General features: G+C 43.2%; 1 protein-coding gene across 2 annotated transcripts in view; it reads right to left on the bottom strand.

The window, feature by feature from the left end:
• PCSK5 (proprotein convertase subtilisin/kexin type 5) overlaps positions 1–16,785 on the bottom strand; it is a 455,082-nt gene that overhangs the window by 305,827 nt on the left and 132,470 nt on the right. For both annotated transcript variants that reach the window (XM_047102277.1, XM_047102287.1), the window contains exon 5: positions 14,388–14,464. In XM_047102277.1, the coding sequence (XP_046958233.1) occupies positions 14,388–14,464 (77 nt within the window). The remainder of the gene's footprint in view (positions 1–14,387; positions 14,465–16,785) is intronic.

Below are 16,785 nucleotides of genomic sequence, written 5' to 3'. Positions count from 1 at the left end.
AACTGCTAACTTCAAATACACTCTTAGGAGAAATCCAACCATCCAAAATAGATTCTAATGCAGATTTTAAAAAGGGGAGTGACTTAGTTGAGGAACAGAGGGCTACACTCACCCCATACAGTCACCTGAGTGACACTTGGACAGCCTGAGAGATCCATTCACAGACTCTAGGGTTCCATGAAATACTTTTGGAAAACCAATGATCTCTAGTTCACATCCTTCCTACTGGCTTAACTGTTGTCCTGTATGAGTTACGTGACGCAGCAATGTTCAATTTCTACAGACTGTAACTATATCATCAGTTTGATTTTTAAGGAATAGCCTGGGGCGCCTGGGTGGCTCAGTCGGTTAAGGATCCGACTTCCACTCAGGTCATGAGCGCCCAGTTCTGGGTTTGAGCCCGCGTCAGGCTCTGTGCTGACAGCTCAGAACCTGAAGCCTGCTTTAAATTCTGTGTCTCTCTCTCTGCGCCTCCCCTGTTTTTGCGCTCGCTCTCTCTCTCAAAAATAAACATTAAAAAAATTATTAAAAAAAATAACCAAATCAAAACGCTATTCTTCTCGGAGGTATTCAAAAAGTCTTTTCTGAATGAAACTATATGCCACGTAAGAGGAGCTAAATTCTCATAAACTAGCTACATTTATTTCCACGAATTAAAAGTGTCTTGTTTATGAACTCTATATTCCAAAAACGGACATCTTAGAATTGTGCTCCAAATTAGAGCCTATTTTGTGATACAAAGCGCATGCGTTTGGAAGCCAGACTCACTTTGGTAAGTTATGGGAACCTGCCTCGAATTTTGTTTCCTTCCCCTGGAAAGAGGGGGCAACAATAATGGGATTTAATTACAGCTCCTTTACTGTCACTGGCTGAGTTAGGCAGAAAAGTAGTTTATTAAAAGGATATTGAGAAGCTCAGGATTGTTAGGAACACAGAACAACCAAGATGGAGGGTCAGGATGAAGAAAAACACCACCACTCTACTGAGAAAGAGAGAGGGACAGGGAGGAGAATCCAGGCAAGCGAGGGAGAGTTGACCTGGCCTTTAGGTCACTAGCCTGCGCAACTGCCATTGACTTAGAATCTAGATCCCATGACCTAGGCCCTAGACTAGAGCAACAGAGGCTGAGTGAGTTAACACCATCTGGCATTTTCAGCTGCCGTCCTAGAAAAAGTCTTTGCTCTCTCTCAAGACAGCAAATTCCTCACACATAGAGAATTCAGACACTGGGGCACCGAAACTATGACCTGCTACCTCTCTGACATGAGCTTTTACAGATCACGTGAGAATATGTGCAGAAATGCTTTGCGAGCTGTAAAGTTCTAGATAAGTAACTATTCTGAGTAGGTGGCTCTATCTGTATTTGAAACAGTGAGGTCTGAGATGACGTGGATTCATGCCAGTCAAGGGAACCAGAAAACCTGCTCTTTTTTTTCTCATTCTCTCACGGAAAACATATAGTGACCCCGCTGAACTCGATTTAGACCTGCTGAATTTCTAGCTCAAGGCAAAACCAGTCAAGGGCTTCTGGGGAGACAAAGCTATTCTCTGCTTCCCCACCCAAATCGTGTACCAAGCTTCTCAAACCTATAGAACTGCTTGCAGGAAGTCAAATAAGCAGCTTGTTTTATAATAATAAATGTAAAACCGTGATGGTGATATAACAATAACGTCTCAAGTATGAACCACATGTAGTGTTGACCCATGTATCTGCATAGGCAGAGTTTTATAGGGTATTGCTCAAAACATTCTCTCAGTGTATGAAAGGATTATTCAATTTTATTAAACAACTAACTCATCTAGCAAGCAGTTACTTGGACCTCTCTCCCCATCCACACTCTCCTGGTTCACTCCAAATACACGTCTTGGAAATCGAAGTGTTATATTCGTGTAGATTTCAGAAACCCATAAACCTTGGTGGAAAAACAGGTGAATTTAATATATGGGCACCATCCTTAACAACATTTACTTTCTTCGCAAGAAGAAATCTCTCCCCAGTTAAAGATAAAACAAACCAAAACAAAACCAGAGAGAAGTCATGAGTATTTTCTTTCAACCGGGATGGACTAAACATGAGTTAGTATTCCCCATAACTAAAATAAGCTTTACAACGGGGATTCTAATCGAAGCCCCTAGAAACACAAGGAGGAAGTTGGAGGACGGTAAATAGAATCAACTGATGTAGAACAGTATGCACGATTCCAAAACATGAAAGAACGAGCATCCGCATAATTTGCGGATGGCTTGTTCTCATAGTGCCTTTGGGCTCCAGAGATTTCAACCCACTTAAATGAACACTCCTACAAATACACCGGGGAGGGGGGGACTTGTTCCATACTTCCGTGCCGCGGAACATGGTGCCGCCATGAGAATGCCACCAGTGTTACTCCCCATAGAGGGCTGATGATTTGATATAAATTCAACTCCTAGAGGAGGTAAGCCACGGTTGCTGGGGCATCTCTGTAGGGGGAAATACTAGACTCACACCCACAGGGACCTCTACTGCCCCGAGAATGGTAAGCCTCCAAGTGTGGAGGAGAAGGTGAATGCACGGTTAGCAGAGCTGCTGCTGGGACTCGCACCTCGCTTGAGGACCCCATTTGCCTCAGTTTGAATCCAGTTTCAACGAAGCCAAGGCCTCCAATCCTTTGATCCTCTCAACTCAAACCCCAGCTCCTTCTCAGAGGCACCACCGCCCCCCCCCGCCCCCCATATATTTGCCACTCCTTTAAAAAGCCTTAAAGGGACGTTGTCATTCCTTGAGGAAGAAAAATAAAGAAGTTTGATGAAAGAGCTTGATGTCCAAGAAAATGAGCAACGGTTGCAATCACAACCGCTGAACAGCGTAAGTTCTAGTCAGATCACCCAGCACCAACTATGGAAACGGGTGCCAAGACTGGGGGCCGTCGCTGGAGGCAGATGTGTGCCTTGTTCTCCGGCGACATCACGCTGGCGCCTATGGGAAGACCCAGGTATTGGAGGGTGAAAAACGAAAGGGATCTGTGACAACCTGATACAGGTGGGGCTGCAGGGTGGGAGAAAAAAAATGAGTCAATATTTGTGGTCAGGACAGGCGTGGGAGGGGGTGTGCCTCTGTGAAGAGAACCCCAGAAGGAGGAAAACCAACCAAGAGCAAAAAGGTCATACAAAATCTTTAGCAGTCAGCTCGTCTCAGCCCAGGGTGTCGCCACAAGGTATTTTATCTGCCATCCATGCAAATTCAAATGCATTTACTAGCATATGTAAATTACATGCAGATGGCATGGGGATATCTAAAAATAGAAAGAGGTAAACTCTACTAACAAAGGTCAGTCTTTTTTAAAATTCATGAGATGGCAGCTTGTGAGGAGAACGTGCTGCGGAGAAAGTGGGGATTCAGGGGAATTTGCTGGAGAATCTCCAGGAGTCCACTGTTCTTCACAACTCCTTCAAGCTACTGTCGGTGCAAAATCTCGCTCCACAATTCCCCAAAGCAGGACACATCCTCAAGACCCCACACCTTCCTAGAGTAGGAGAAGGCTTCTGATGTCCTTCCGCTGAGTCTTTCCCTCCTACAGAGGATCTTGCACAGCCCCCCTTTCCAGACTGTCATTTAAGCACAAAAACATTGGGAAAGTGCCTGTTACTTATGTGATTCCAACCTCAGAGAGTCCATATCTCCATACAGAGAAATGTGAAAACGAACTACCTGCCCTCTGTGAATCAGACTAAAACTTTACCTTATTTCTTAATTACTACCACCTTAATAATATTAGTAACAGCCATACCGTTGACAATTTTATGTAGTTTCCCCAACCATTTATTTATACTGTAATCACCTAGTTCTCATTCAATTTTCTTTTAAAGATGTTAATATACACTAGAACTGTTTGGGAACAGAGACCTATGCTCCGGTCTTTCCCATACCAACCACTGATGGGACCGTATCCGGAAGCCTTCCTTTTCTTTTTTTTCCTTCCCTCTCTCCCTCTCCCTCCTTCTGAACTCTTTCCCTCTCTCCCTCTCTCTCTCCCTCCCTCCCTCCTTTTTTTTCTCTCCCTCTCCTTCTCCCCTTCCCTCCCTCCTTTCTCTTTCTCTTTTTCTCCTTCTCTCCTTCCCTCCCTCCCTCCTCTTTCTTTTTTCTTTCTTTCTCTCCCTCTTCCTTTCTTTCCTTCCATCCTTTTTTATAATGATAAAGCTTTCCTAGTCATGTTTCTGCCCTTGGGTCTCTTCAAGCGATGGTGGTTGAGTCCCTTGCTAGAGCAAACTCTGAATAAATCAGCCCTAGACTCATTTGGGTGGCCTTCATTTATTTCCACAAAACAAATACCAGTGGGAAGTCAGACCTATACGATAAATTTCTGTAATAAACGATCTTAGTTATTTGTCCAAAATCACACGTGCACAAGGCATTGGCGGCCTTTATGGACCAATCCCCTCCCCAAGGAGAAACAGAGTTCTGAGTACCAGCTCTTGGTACAGCCCAGCCAGCTACTGAGTATTTACTGACCACAGCGGCACAGCATTTTGATCATTCCAGCTTTCCCAAGGTAGTACAAGTTACTGAAGCATGTGCTCGACACAGGAATTAATTTCTCCTCTACTTGACCACAGATTAATTTGGCTACGCAGGTAAATAGGTGCGGGGGGAATCAATGAGCTCAAACTCTGACTGCTGCTCAGTGACATTCGACATTTTACTCCACCTCTCTAGACTTTCGGAATGTGGGTTGACGTGTAACAGTAAATGAGAAAGCATACAGATGTGTTAACCTTACTCGCAGCTGCTTACGTCATATTCAACTACAGCGAGTAGCAAGCCCAGAGATTTCTAGTTCTTTGGCTAAGTCAGTCAGGGACATTGAGATACCTGTGTGACAAGGGAGGTTCCAACAAAGATGCTTCTCCCAGGCCACAGACACAGTGAACAACAAGGCTGGGGCTGGTATACGGGTCTCATCCAAATCCATCCAATTCTTTTTTTCTCACTACATCACCTTGCCTTCTTTGGTGACCTATTTTATGAGAACTAATCAAACATATTCTGATATAAAAGACCTATTTTCTGCCTCTCCACCTTTGGTTGAGGATCGTAACTGAAATGCACACTTACTGGGGTGCCTGGGTGGCCCAGTCCGTTAAGCAGCCCGGGTCATGATCTCACAGTTTGCGGGTTCGAGCCCCCGCGTTGGGCTCTGGGCTGACGGCTCGGAGCCTGGAGCCTGCTTTGGATTCTGTGCCTCCCCCTCTCTCTGCCCCTCCTCTACTCACACTCTCTCTCTGTCTCTCAAAAATAAGTAAACGTTAAAAAATAATTTTAAAAAAAGAAATGCGTACCTCCTACTGATATGAAACACACAGAATTATTTAAGTCCACTGGAGCAACAGGTGTCCACTGTCATTCACTGAATTGCCACAACACAAAAATTATGACGTCCCTTTTAGTTAGGAAAGAAAAAAAAATTCTAACTTTAGTCCCTTAACTTAGAAGGCACTGGATTTGAATACGACGACAACCAATATCGAAATCGTATCTTGTCAACTGTTAAAATGAACAATTAGCCAGTTTGTAGTTTGATTATACTGTTGGCCTGTTCTTTCTTCTAAGTATCTGCACAGGGAGTGAGAAAAACAAAACAAGGTGTCTTTTTCTCCCCAGTCTGCCTTCTTTTTCAGCATCTGACATGAGTATCCACTGGCTGAATGCACTCGAAAGGTCTTGAATGCCTTCTCGGCTCCGCAACAATGCACGGCTCACACTGACCTCTCAAGTCCCTGACCTTCGTGCTCTAAATTTTACGTATTTCAGGATATAAAGAAACAAGAGAAAATACAAGGATCCAAGGTGGAGGTTAGAGGAGAAGATGAAAAGAGAAAGATAAATAAATATACCTGTCTGGAAACCTTGCTCAAATGCTTAATCCATTATTTAAAAAGGATACTTATCTTTCCCTTACTGCAATTCCATCTGCTTTAGAGGCCTCAGGAATTTGTGAGTTTGTTTTTTAAATAAGAAATTTAAATTGAAGCAACTATCAATTATTCATGTCAATAGTGCACTGGGTTTGCATAAATTATACCCAAACCTCATTTTAACCTATAGCATCCATCAGACTCTTTATTGAAACTGTTACTGAGAGCCCCAAGAGACTATGCCCCCAAATCCTGGAGGAGAACACCCTGAAATTGACAAAGAACAGAGGGGTCTGAAGACTGCATTATCATGGTTATAATTCCCCGAATCATGAACACGTTGTTTTATAAAAATTAATATTTATACTTCAAATGACAGGTATATAAGGATTCTAGATTAGGTAACTATGTTTTGTATTTATTCAGTTCTCATTAAAGAATAAGCAGCCATTTACACAACTCCTATGAACCCAGTTGTCTTCTTTCTTGGAAGTGTCTGAACCTTTTTTCATGTACTCTACCAAAGTTACCAGGCTAAAAAACTAACAGGCCTGTGTCAGTCAGGGCCAATCAGGAAACAGTGGATTCTTTTACACTGGGTAACGTGAGAAAATTTATTCAAGGGACTTACATAAGGATGCGGGCAGGGTTTGGGGAAACCGATAGGGAATAGGGTGGCGTTCTAAACTAGCCACGCTGGAAAAACCCTGGAACCGTGGGGGAAGGAATGGTTATCGATGCCCACAAAGGAGAGCCCTTAGGAGGCAAGACTTAGGGCCACCTGACTGGAGTTATGATCTTCTGGTACACAGTACCCAATGGTTCAGTAAGGAGGGGGGCAGAGAATAAATACTCCTCCTTCTCCACCCTTCTGTATCCTAGCGATCTCCTGCTTGAGTCTTCCATTGACCAAACCCAATGGGAAGCTGGAGGGCAAGGGGGTCCATTAACACAGTCCTTACAGGTCAGCTTTCTCGGGTACACAGCAGGCAGGAGGGCCAAAAAAAAAAAAAAAAGTAACCAGCACAAAATTCTAGTATATATAGCACTTTTTAAATAGTTACTATTTTGCCATATATTTTGCTAATTCACCTATATGAGTGATCAAGGTTGATACTCTTCTAATTACTGTAAGACCAAACAAACATTTTATAACCCAAACTAAACTGGAAATTATCGTCTCAGTATCTGTTCTCTCCCTATTCTCTGCCTTGGTAAATGTGACCCTGTCAACCACAGGAAGGGTTTTATAAAAGAAGTAAATTCACAGGCACTGTGAAAAACTCACAGGAGGGTATCCGGCTCAGATGACAGCGGTGAGAGAAGACATCACAGGGAAGTCACAGCAGATGAAGGGGAAAGGTGGATCGTGCAGGTGCTGACCGTGGAAGGTTGTATAGTGCAGCACGTTAAGAGAGCTCCACAAGTCTTGCGGGCTGATAAATACAATGAAGGAGGAGTGGACACACAGGGCAGATCAGGCTTAATAGTGAGGGAGGAGTAGGGGACAAAGCATCTTGTAGTTTTAACAAAATGTCAAAACATTAAAGGACGTTCTTATTTTGGTTCAGAAATAGTCCCTGGGTAGCAGGATGGGGGTAAGACTGGAGATGGGGAAGCCATTTTGGAGATTTTACAAGGACGCAGGTGAGAGAAGGGACAGACCAACGGAAGGCTAGAGGGGAGGCGTGGGTGGGTTGGGGGTGTAAGTCTTGGCTGAGCTATTAAAGAGGAGGACTATCGTGCTGAGGAAGGCAGGGCTTGTGACCAAGGGCCAGTGAGGGAAGAGAGAGGGCTGGCTGGCTTCCAGGCTGAGAAGGGCTTTGTCCTGTTGTATTCTAACTCCGCGTGAGGGCCCAGACCCCGGCCACTTCCCAGAATCTAGAAGATGGTCAAAAATGTTACTTATCTCAATGTATTGTATCGTGAACCCAATACGATAGAAATGGATTTTCTAAAATATTTGTTGTATGTTCTTTCATGCACATAGAATCCGTACCTGCATATGACAAGTGTCAGACATTTTTCATAATTGTCTGTTCTATATACATTAAGAACATGTACAGCTGTAGCACACACAATTGCAGTCAACGCCAATAAATTCATTTGATAACCACTGTTTAAGTAATTCCTACATAGTATATTATAGTGCCATTTTCCAATAGGATTAGAGGAAAACTGTTGGAAGTATTTGGAAAAACAAACTGGCCTCTGATACTGGCCCTACTTTTCTTTGGTAGGTTTATTTCTGACCTATTTAGCTATATGATAATTTTATCTGAGCTTCTTTGGCTAAATCCGGGGTATAAAGAAATAAGGCTTCTATAAAAATGTCTGTCCGGGTCCTCCGCCTATTTTTTAATTGGATTAGTTGGGGGGTTTGTTTTGGTGTTGAGTTGGAGAAGTTCTTTATATTTTTTTGGATACTAACCCCTTATTGGATATGTCATTTGCAAATAGCCTCTCCCACTAAGTAGGCTCTTTGTTTTGTTGATGGTTTACTCTGCTCTGCAAAAGCTTTTTATTTTGGTAGAGGCAGACCCAATAGTTTAATTTTGCTTTTGTTTCCCTTGCCTTAGGAGACATATCTAGAATAATGCTGCTACGGCCAATGTCAAAGAAATTATGGTCTATTTTTGTCTAGGAGTTTTATGGTTTCAAGTCTCACATTTAGGTCCATTTTGAGTTTATCTTTGTGCATGGTGTAAGAAAGTGGCCCAGTTCCATTCTTTTGCATGTAGTAGCTGGTCCAGTTTTCCCAGCACCATTTGTTGAAGAGAATGTCTTTTTCCCACTATCTATTCTTGCTTCCTTTGTCATAGGTTAATTGACCATAAAAGTGTGGGTTTATTTCTGGGGTCCCTATTCTCTCCCATTGATCTATGTGTCTATTTTTGTTCCGATACTATAGTATTTTGATGACTACAGTTTTGGAGGATATCATGAAATCTGGGATTGTGATACATTCAGCTTTTTTTTTTTTTTCAAGATTGCTTTGGCTATTTGGGGTTTTTTGTGGCTCCATAAAAATTTTAGGATTATTTGTTGTAGTTCCGTGGAAAATGTTGGTATTTTGATAGGGATTGCATTAAATCTGTAGATTTCTTTGAGAAGACACACATATGGCCAAAAGACACATGAAATGAGGCTCACCATCACTCACCATTGGGGAAATACAAATTAACACCACAATCAAACATCACTTTATTATAGGGTCAGAATGGCTATAATCAAAAAGACAAGAAATAACAAGTGTTGATGAGGATGTGGAGAAAAAGGAACCCTTGTGCACTAGTGATGGAAATACAAACTGGTAGAGCCACTGCAGAATATAGTACAGAGGTTCCTCCAAAAGTTAAAAACAGAATTACCCTATGATCCAATAATTGCACTACTGGGTATCTACCCAAAGACGATGAAGACGCTAATTCAAAAAGATACATGCTTCTCTACGTTTATTGAAGTGTTATTTACAATAACTAAGATATGGAAGTGACTTACATGTCCACTGACAGATGAGTGGACAAAGAGGACATCACACATGCACACACATGCGCGCGCGCGCGCACACACACACACACACACACACACACACACACAGTGGAATATTATTCAGCCATAAAAAAGAACGAAATCTTACTACTTGCCACAACGTAGATAAACTGAGAGAGTATAAAGCTAAGTGAAATAAGCCTGACAGACCAAGACAAATACCACAGGATTTCACTTGTGTGGAATTTAAGAAACAAAAGAGCAAAGGGGAAAAAAAAGAGACAAACAAAACAAGCAGACTCGTAAATACAGAGTGCAAACTGGTGATTACCAAAGGGGAGGTGGGTGGGGAATGGGTGAAATGGATAAGGGGAATGAAGAGGACACTTCGGACACTTCTATTGATGAGCGCTGAGAAATGTATAGAATTGCTGCACCGTTATATTGTACACTGAAATTAATATGACACTGCATGTTAATTATACTTCAATAAAAAAATTAAAATAAATAAGGCTTCTCTACCTGTCAAGGTTGTAGATCTAAAGATAAGGCCAAGTATCTAAAGAGGTTTTTTTTTTTCCCCCTCTAGAATTGAGTTAAAGTATTTTCTGCATAGGTAGAAAATGCTGACTCATTGGCTTTGCTCTGGAGTACTATTTGCTGACCACAGTCCTCATCTGTGGGCATGAGAAAGAGAAGGCCACACACAACTTTGGTTTCCACGACATGGTGGCATTCTTAAAACCGGAAGCGATATGTGAAAAGGAGACTGAAGAACCAGAAAAACTGTGCTTCATCCACCCTTAAATCTTCCTGAAAATCGAGGTAAGAAAGGAAGATGAAAAATTCATTCCTTTTGACAAATGAGTCTTTAACCTACGGAGTGGTTCATTTTGAAAAGGAATTCGATTCTGGGCCCACGTATCACACATTCAAGATAAAATGTGTGCTCTCACCTCCCACTAAATACGTTGCTATGACTTTTAAATGGAGAGAACATTTAACAAGAGGCAAACCAGGGAAGGGGAGATCTAACTCAGACATCAATAATTCATTTATCAGAAATAGGAGTAGCGGTATGAAATGCCAGGAGACTCTTTCATTCGCAGGGAGGCATTTCTATTTTAAGCCTAGAACAACGCGGTCACCTGTATTCAGCAAGCCAATACAAATGGAGGCAAACCTGAACGGGAGGACACATTGTGTGGTCTCGAGTACGGCTATTTCTATAGCACCTGTTACGGGGGATGTGAAAAAGCGACAAAAAAGGAATCTTCACAACTTTTGTACTTCAGAGGTGATTTCCGTCACCCCAAGCGTCAGCACTAGACATGTAACCGTGTCAAGTCTAACAGAGATGATTGGCATGGAGTTTTGAGGGTGCAATCTCTTGGAGTCCTAAAACCCATCAGGCATTAGAGCTTCGTAAGTCCTCTGCTAATTAAACCCGTTGGTGAGCTGCCCAAATTATTTCATCCTCATATCCCCCAAGCATTTAGCCCAGAGCCATTCACCAAGTAGGGTCTCGGTGAATACCTGATGGATGAATGAACAAATGCGGCTGAGTATGAAATAATTCCAGATACATACTGGTAAGACCATATGAAGAGGAGATATTCGCACATCATGGCCCTCAACTATTGCTTTCTGATGACTATTAGAAATTCCTCCCCTTCACTATCATACAGCAAATTCAAAGATTCATGCTCTGCTGAAGGAGATGGGGAAACAGAACTGAAGAAAAGCAGATTTACCGTAGACTGAAGGAGCCACAGCCCTCAGCACCTAAAGCAACAGAGAAACCTACCGAAACTTCTAACCCTGGAAATAAACGAAGACCTCCAAGTATTAGATTAAATTAGAAATGTTCATATGCACATATCTGTTGAGCCGATTGTAATTTTTAATTGATTATTTTTTTAATGTTTATTTACTTTTGAGAGAGCGAGAGAGAGACAGAGTGGGAGTAGGGGAGGGGCAGAGAGAGAAGGAGACACAGACTCAGAAGCAGGCTCCAGGCTCCGAGCCGTCAGCACAGAGCCCGACGCGAGGCTCGATCTCACAGACCACAAGATCATGACCTGAGCCGAAGTCGGACGCTTAACCGACTGAGCCACCCAGGCGCCCCTTTAATTGATTACTTATCAAGAACCAGATATAGGAAGAGAGCACACAATTATAATAACGGCTATAATTATCTAGCACCTAATATGTAGTCAGTTTTATTATGCTCGGTGTTTTACATGTTTTACTATTCGTTAGAAGCATTATTATGATTTTAGAGATTAAAAAAAAAGCACTAAAGCTCAGAGTAGTTAGGGCTAAAGATTATGAAGCTAATTCAGGAGAACCAAGGGTAACTGTCAACTCTTCTAAACTATAAACCCGCTGCTAATTTCCTGATGCCAAGTGACTTCCATTCAAACAGAATTATCCAGGTACAGATCCGTGCTTAAAGACAGATCCATCAATCACATCTATAATTACGGTCTAATGAGCAGAGAGGATATCTTAACCCCAAATGCCTGACGACACGCTTGTGTTTGGCCAAAAAGAAAATCAGGCGGCTGAGAGAAGGGAGGGGGACATCTGAGGCCCCAGGTCACTCTCAGAAAACAAAGGGAGGGGACGCTGGGGTGGTGTCCCTCTGTAAGTGCCCTGTTTCACTGTCAAGACCACAGATGTAAGCACACGTCTAGAACAATGCCCGTGTGTGCCAATAGCTAAACCCACGCTGCACTCAACGAACCACGGACGGTACTTCGAATGGGTCAACAGAGGACACGCTAAAATCTGCCAGAGTGAGCAGGACCCTGGCCATGCTTCTTGAAAAAACAGGTCTTGGGGCGAGCCAAGTTTGAAAGGAAGTCTTGCATAAGATATGGTTTTCACAAGGCAGCCCGTGAAAAGCCCTCAAAGCCAACACTCAAAGAACTGTCTGTGTTAACGACAGACTCTGTGGTCGGCGACATTGGCCGCATGTCAGACACACCCTCCGAGAACAGTCACCGTCACCACGAGGGTTTCAGTGCAGAAAATCGCCACGTGTAGATTCAAATAAGACCGTCGAGGGAACAAAACGGGCTTCTACCTATCGCCCCTCTTGTCCCTCGACATCCTGCACAAATACACTCCGGGTGTGAACATGATCTAGTCTTGCCTGTGTATTTCCTGTTTCTCTTTGCTCTGCACACATGTTGACGGGATAAATTAAGCCAACGGATATAGTATAGTAGGATTCCCCAACGTGCTTGCCTTGAAAACCCAAATTTCTTCCAATAATGCCACTAACATATTAGACAACAATTTAAGGATACTGTGAAATTTGCATGTGTCAACGCACAATGTTGCCCCAGAAACTCCAGGTGAACGGAGCAAACGCACCTAGCTCTGTGGGACTACACGAACCCTGCAGGGATGCACACCCCAGGATCACCATCGCCCACGCTTGTCCACACCTGCGGCTGCTAGTCCCTCTTGGATTTCAAGCACCTCACCTTCCGCTTCGCGGTACCTGGCAAGTTGTCATATTTCCGAAGACCATCCTGTGGCGGGGGGGGGGGGGTGTCCTCTGTTCTGTTTACTTTTCCCCTCACCCCCCAACTGGCTAATTTTCCTCTCTCTTCTTTGTTCTTTTTCAGAATTTTAGTCTTTACCTCCGTTGTTTTCTCTTGCACACAGAGCGGCAGGCACCCGAGCAGGAGTCGACGGCGTGCATTGTCTCAAATTAGAACCCTTTGTGTGAAACTCACTATAACTTTAAGCAATGTGATCTGGACAGGAATGACTAGGACTGAAAGAAAACTATCCAGTGTAATTTAGGTCCCTTTCTTCTTTTGTTTAGAAGGTTCTGCAAATTCTATCCAAATCGTGATATATATTACTGCTTTCGCCACTGAACCCGAACTGTACCATTTACTGAATTATTAGCAAACAGCATATTTTCCACAGTAACATTTTGAGGCTTCTTTGTAGGTGGTGAAAAGAGAAAAAGAAAAAGAAAAAAATAGAAAAGCCCACGTACAGTCACAATTATCTAGGTCAGATGGTTTTATCTAAACTTATTGACTGACTTAATCAAATAATACTGAGAAATTTTTCCCTAAAGAAAGACAAGGGCTGGAAATAGCACATAATAAATGGGCAAAACACTTCTCTTTGCTACTTTTGAGATCCTAAACTAAATCATGTAAGTAAAAATTGAAATGATAGTATTTAAATCACAGCATTATCCTGGAGGAGCTTTGCGGTTAAAGGAAAAAAAAGCTAATGTGATCTAGAGATTAGAAATATCTACTAATCCTTTAAAGAATCTGGGTCATCTTAAGCAAGAAAAACCGTTCCCACTTACTTTCTCAAGAATGTTCAGATATCCCAAGGTATCGAATGGATGTGCATTTTCATTTGCTCTCACAAAAACTACTTTACTAGCTGGAGAGTATGAAAATGGTTTAATGGGTTTCTATGGCTCTTGACTGTGAGGATATAAAGGGTAATGGGTTCTGTACACGGCAAACCTTATAGGTATTTCATGTATATTAGCAGAAAACACAATCACTACAGAAGAAAAAAGAAGCAAGTAAGAAAGCCCCTGGGAGAGACCTTAAGCACGGCAGTCAGTGAAATTTGTTGAATTTAACAGAATCAAGTAACTCTTTGGGGGTACGCTTTGTTTTGCCTCTCACTTTGAACCCCTGCCCCAGCCCCCCAAAATGGGTCACAGGCCAATTACCTCTTGGGGGGGGCAACATACCCCAACTGTGCCCTCGAGAGATGGAAACACTGAGTCTTGCCCCACGGTTTTCTCTGCAACCACTCTTACAGTATAGACCACCCCTTTTCACGACCCAGAAGCCTCAGCACAAAAAGACACTTGTTCACCTTGGAGCAAATTTACGGATCATTTGTTACCAAGGATTTCCAAGAAGACACTCCCCTCAGCAAGAATAGAAAACACAAATCTGTGGCGGCCATGCACCAGCCACCCCTCCGCCAGGCCTTACTTGTTCTCGTTGCTGGCATCGTAACGAGGCATTGGGTCCAGATCATTCCCGTTCACGTCACAACTCGCCAGGGCATCCTAGAGCCACAGAGGAGAGAGTGCAAGGAGGAGACAGACGTTTAGTAATTAGCCATTAATCTGAAGGCTCATGCATTCTTAAACACATTTCTGCAAGCGAGTAATTAGATTAAATAATACATTCATGGTCCGCTGATGTCAGGATGCCTTATTCAGTAATAATCAGTGTCATATTTTTCTCCTTAAGGTCAAGAAATACTCTCCACAGACCTAGGAAGAACACAGACCATTCTTGCCAATACATCTTCCCTCATATCTAGAATGGACCCCTCACCCGACTCCTTTGAAGATGTCCGCAGGGACTGCCTTTTCGGTCAAGAATTCTTGGGCTTTCTAGAAGCAAAGTGATTTATTTCCCATGAGTTCTCTCTCTATACCTTGTTTCACTTCTTAAGTTCTTTAAAATTCGAAGATTTTTGAAGGCAATTCACAAACAGTTGGCAAGCCAATTAAAAATCAATGTTAGAAATCTATTCTAGTCGGTATCATGGTACCTCTATTAGGCAGCATTTGCCTGGTTTCAGAGGTCGTATCTACTATAAAAGAATCTGTACCTCAGACTTTTCAGTAATACCCAATCACCTTTTGCTCCAACCAAAATAATGAACAAAGTTTTATTATATGTCAAGGCTTCAAAAGAAGACAAAAGTAGCTGTGAAATCGAAATTGGATCTGTTCGCTTTTATTTTTAATTATTTTTTTTAGATTTTTAAGTTTATTCATTTCTTTTTGAGAGAGTGAGTGAGTAAGCGGGGGGGGGGGGGGGGTGGGAGGGAGATCATCCCACGCAGGCTCCGTGCAGCCAGCACAGAGCCCCAACATGGGGCTCGAACTCACGAACTGCGAGATCATGACCCGAGCCAAAAACTGGAACCGGACACTCAACCAGATGAGCCACCCAGGTTCCCCTGTTTGCTTCTATTTTTTTTTTTTTTCAACGTGTATTTATTTTTGGGACAGAGAGAGACAGAGCATGAACAGGGGAGGGGCAGAGAGAGAGGGAGACACAGAATCAGAAACAGGCTCCAGGCTCTGAGCCATCAGCCCAGAGCCCGATGCGGGGCTCGAACTCACAGACCGCGAGATCGTGACCTGGCTGAAGTCGGACGCTTAACCAACTGCGCCACCCAGGCGCCCCTGTTTGCTTCTATTTTTATTATTTGTTTTTATTTGAGAGAGAGAGAGAGAGAGACTGAGTGCAAGCGGGGGGCAGAGAGAGAAAGAGACAGATAGGCAGAAGCCTACGAAGGCACTGCACTGAGTATGGATCAATCCGACACAGGGCTTGATCCCATGACCCTGGGATTATGACTTGAGCTGAAATCAAGAGTCAGACGTTCAGCCAACGGACTCACCCAGGCGCCCCTAGATCTGTTCGCTTTTAAAAGCAATTGTGAAAAATCTCCAAATTTCTAAATTTCTAAATTCCCAAAAAGAAATTACCGGCTTATTTCATCACTCAAATTTATATCACTGTAGGTAAGCACTAATTTAGAATGCTCTGGATTTTCCGATGCTTTAGGGTAATGTCTACAGTATTGGTAAAAGTAAATGTTATCTTTGTTTTCTATCTTTATCAAGGCTCTTGTTTCTGAAACTAACTTGTGGTACATAGAGTCTGACGTTTGGAGAAATTAAGCAAAATACACAGGACATATAAAGGTGGTGGGTAAGTCCCTGCTTCTCGTACAAAGGCGGCCCCGTAGCCCCCCCCCCCCCCCCCCCCCCCCCGCAGTGGTCACTAGAGCATCGAGGATAACTTCCTGATTTTCCTTGTAAGGAAACAGAGGCCTAAGACAGGTTAAGTAACTTGGCCAAAGGCGTGAAACAAACCAGCCTGTGGAACCAAGACTGGAACCCGGGCCATCTGCCTACCCCCCCGACCCCCCGTCCAATGGGCTTTTTCCAGCTTCACCAGCTCCAACATCAAGACAAACTGAGAAGGCACCGGTACCGCTAATCACAGATACATTCTGGAGAATTCTTCCCAGGAGGAAAAAATGAAAAAAGGCAAGGAATGCAATCGCAATTAGAGTAAAGCTATCTGTGTTTACGCAAATACATTCCTAGGCGGAGGGGAGCAGGAACACCCTATAAAAAGCACACTGTGCGTGACAGGAAAGACTTCTCTGCTGAGAGAGGTACCCACAGTTCTGTTCTCTTCTAGGACCCGGGCTCACTCACTGTGGCCTTCAGGCCTCCATTTCTCCCCTATCATCCGAGGAGACTGAACCGAAATTTCTTTCTAGCTCTCAAATTCTTTGCTGTGAAGAGACAGCGATGTCTGGGTGTGCTCGGCGGCAGGGTGAGAGCAGCCGCTT

Source organism: Lynx rufus, unplaced genomic scaffold, assembly GCF_022079265.1.
Source record: "Lynx rufus isolate CCGP_SWC_20201006 ecotype Redwood Valley unplaced genomic scaffold, mLynRuf1.p SCAF_10, whole genome shotgun sequence".
NCBI classification, from domain to species: Eukaryota; Metazoa; Chordata; class Mammalia; order Carnivora; family Felidae; genus Lynx; species Lynx rufus.
Note: the sequence above shows the minus strand (reverse complement) of the source record. Positions and strands in the feature narration are given on the sequence as shown.